At 51.0% G+C, this 3,459-nt stretch overlaps 1 protein-coding gene across 1 annotated transcript; it reads right to left on the reverse strand.

Annotated features, from left to right (window-relative positions):
• Positions 1-386: 386 nt before the first annotated feature.
• On the reverse strand, positions 387-1,073 carry LOC109860703. The gene has a single exon (XM_020439975.1). The coding sequence runs from the start codon at positions 1,071-1,073 to the stop codon at positions 387-389; it is 687 nt and encodes a 228-aa protein (XP_020295564.1).
• Between the last annotated feature and the right edge of the window lie 2,386 nt (positions 1,074-3,459).

Genomic DNA, 3,459 nt, shown 5'->3' on the forward strand with positions numbered 1-3,459 from the left:
CACCGACTTGGCGTTAAAGTCCCCCAGGACCAGTAAAGGACAAGGCTGGAGACGGCGTATCACCCGCTCCAGTCCGTTTAGGAACTCCTCGAACTCGTGGAAGGGCCTCGTGGGGGAAAAGTAACACCCCACGATCGCCAGTTCCCCCCATTGGCACGCGACGAACCCCTCTCCCTTTTCGAGGGGGGAGAAGAAGGTGGACGCATGCCCCCACCTGAAGTGTAAGGCGACCGAGCCATCTTTCGACCCCAGCCACGACGGGTGGTCTGGGACGGAGTAAGGCTCAGCCGCCACCGCGATACAGCCATCTAGCTCCGCGAGGCTATGCACCAAGAGGTCCTGAGCCTCGCGGGCGTGATTTAGATTGCCCTGGAGGAGCAACGACATTATGTTGTGTCCATTACATCCTCCTCCAGGGCTCTGCTCTCAGGAGGGGAGGGAGGTGCAATCCCCTCACTGGAGGACGCTGCAGTTGATGGTACAGCGGCCGGTCCTTCTACCTGAGGAGTGGTGGATTGAACGCCACTCTTCTGTGTGGTTTTGGGCGCCCGTTTACCCTTGCCGGGGGCAGGAGCGCACGCTCTGCCTCCCAGGCGGTGGTTTGCGGGACGCCCGAGATCCGCGCATAGGGGGCACTTGGGTGCTGACGTGCACGTTGACACCCTGTGACCCCTGTCGCCGCAGTTGAAGCAGCGGCCCCTTCTGTCTTCTTCCGGCGCGGTAAAGGTGCACGCGGCCATCACGTGCCCGCGCCGGAGACACCTGTGGCACTGGAGAGGACGCCTCTCCAGTACCTCAATGGGTGCACGTACCCAGCCGACCCTGAGCGTCCCAGCCTCGACGACTTTTTGGGCCGCGGTCGGTGGGCACTGCACCCATGATGTGGACAGCCCACCAGGGGAGGCACGAGGTTGGCCGACCTTAACCTCGGTCGACCGGCAGCCCCCGGCGGACGCCACAGCTTCCTTGATTTCTTCTGGGGAGATTGACTTGTCGAGACCTCGGACACGTAGTTCAACGGTCTTCGTTGGTCTCGCGAGTCGTCCCCCCTTCTCGGACACCAAGGGGAGCATCGCGTTGTACAACGCCTCCGCCTTGGTGTCGCTGTCCTCATCAGGGACCTCTAGTATTATGGCCCTGGTGAGTGCTCGTCTTGGGCGGAGGCCCTGAATACCGAGGAGCTCGAGGGACACCCTCTCTCAAGTAGTAAGTCCACACCATTATATATACGGAGGTTCCACTTTTCGCGAAACCAAAAAACTGACATCGCGATTGATTTTTTGAGATATCGAGAACAAACAAATTAAACAAATCTATAAAAATTCGGAAGGGCTACTCGCGGTGTGTAACCGTCTTGGGTGGCAGCCAAAAGTTTTGGAAGGGCTACTCGCGGTGTGTAACCGTCTTGGGTGGCAGCCAAAATTTTCGGAAGGGCTACTCGCAGTGTGTAACCGTCTTGGGTGGCAGCTGAAATTTTGGAAGGGCTACTCGCGGTGTGTAACCGTCTTGGGTGGCAGCCGAAATTTTGGAAGGGCTACTCGCGGTGTATAGCCGTCTTGGGTGGCAGCCGAAGTTTTGAAAGAGCTACTCGCGGTGTATAGCCGTCTTGGGTGGCAGCCGAAGTTTTGGAAGGGCTACTCGCGGTGTATGACCGTCTCGGGTGGCAGCCGAAGTTTTTTTTTTTCTTTTCTTCATTTTCTTTCCTAAACCACGTGGTAAACACGACTCGACATCTCCGATAACGGTCGCGAAGCCAATCAAGAACAAAAAACAAACACATAAATTGTAATCGCATAAAATCGTTTAAGTGGAACCCCGGCAGAGAATTTTGCGAGCGGGTAAAAAGGCCGAGCGCTACCGACGCAACGCAAAATTGCGACGAGCAGCAGCGCTCGCGCAAGACGAAGCGGAACCGACCAGGCCCATTGACGCCACCTCCCCTCCGACATTAGGAGACGATTCCGGCAGCGACAATAGGATAGAAAACCCCACCGATATACATATAAATAAATTGCACGCGCACTCACACCCACCGACACTCTCGGAACACGCACACACAGATACACATACACACGACGATTCGTGGTATGAAATTCCCTCTTAGTCACCTGTAACTTCCGACCCTCCCGCAGAAAATCCCGCGGATCTGCAATTCGCGCCGACTCCTCCATCTCCCCCTCGTTCTCCTCCCCCGAACCATCTACATCCAGAGACGAACCCGTAGATGATAAGTCCTCCGATTCGATACGATCAACCACTCCTCCGCTCGATCCTAGATTTCAACACTTTCTCCGATTAGCCTCCACCTACAAAAAAGCAAATCCGGAAAGAATCCCCTTTGTTCTTGACCCTCTAACAACAGATCCCCCCGAAATCTTCCGGGTAATAACCACCACTCCAGCTAGAAAACTCCTTCCAGTTAAATTCCCTTATATAGATGATATCCGCTTAGTTCCCGTCCACCATTTTTATACAATATTCCCTCCAAGTTCCGCAAAAATCCAGGAAATAATAGAAAGAGACCTTGAATAATTCCTATCCCACGATTCGGCGTCTTAAACATGCTACCGACACAGTTACATCTGTAAAACCCCGCCGGAGGCCCCTCACACACACATCGCGTCACTCATACACGCATATACATGTATTCCCCCTCTCTAGTTTCCGAGCGATGACCCTCCGTTTAAATGTAAAACTCGCGATACCACATTCATCCACACAAATACACATCTCAAAATTGTAACACCCATTAAATGAATAAATTAATATCATATGTATCATAATTTCTCCCTTTAAGTAAGACGACCTCTCATCATCCCACATCCTCAATTGATCGCACGGTCTTGTCCTTAGTCCGTGGAGTTAATTCTCCAGACTTGAAAAGAGACCAACGAGTGAGTGTTCGCTAGACAGAGTAAGATCGGCGTACGCCGTTGACCTGTCGACAAACATAAGCAAACTCGCTCGACTCTGTTGCAGCGTGATCGCCAACCTGCTGTGCGGAGAAACGACAACTCTCTGTTACTCCACCATAGCCCGACCGTAACCGTGGGCCAGGACGTAACACTAGAAATAAAAAGAATTGAAAGGTATTGAGACTGTGATATTCTGTTTACATTCTTGTAAAAATAAATTATTAATTTCTAAATAAAAATGAGTCTAAAGAAGCATATAATATTTTGGTCAGCACCATCTCTTCTCTCTTTTAGACTCTTATTTATTGTTTGATACACAAATTCCTGAAACAAACATTTACCTGTATGTGACGGGGCTAGCCCCGTCACCTGTATATATATATAGTATTTCTCTTTGGTAAATGTACAGAATAGGGGAGCCCCCTCCGATCGGCTTCTTTTTCACATATGTTATTAAGATTACCTTCCTGAGTAACAATATGAAGCTTTTAGCCGTCGCTCATTGTTTATAAAAAAGTTATAAACAGAAAAAGTTTCATGAATA

Source organism: Pseudomyrmex gracilis, unplaced genomic scaffold, assembly GCF_002006095.1.
Source record: "Pseudomyrmex gracilis isolate BER0280 unplaced genomic scaffold, ASM200609v1 scaffold_451, whole genome shotgun sequence".
In the NCBI taxonomy this organism is placed as follows: Eukaryota; Metazoa; Arthropoda; class Insecta; order Hymenoptera; family Formicidae; genus Pseudomyrmex; species Pseudomyrmex gracilis.

Bases quoted from the DNA above. Each gene is read 5' to 3' on its own strand.
- LOC109860703 (XM_020439975.1), bottom strand. From the start codon at position 1,073: ATGCTCCCCTTGGTGTCCGAGAAGGGGGGACGACTCGCGAGACCAACG.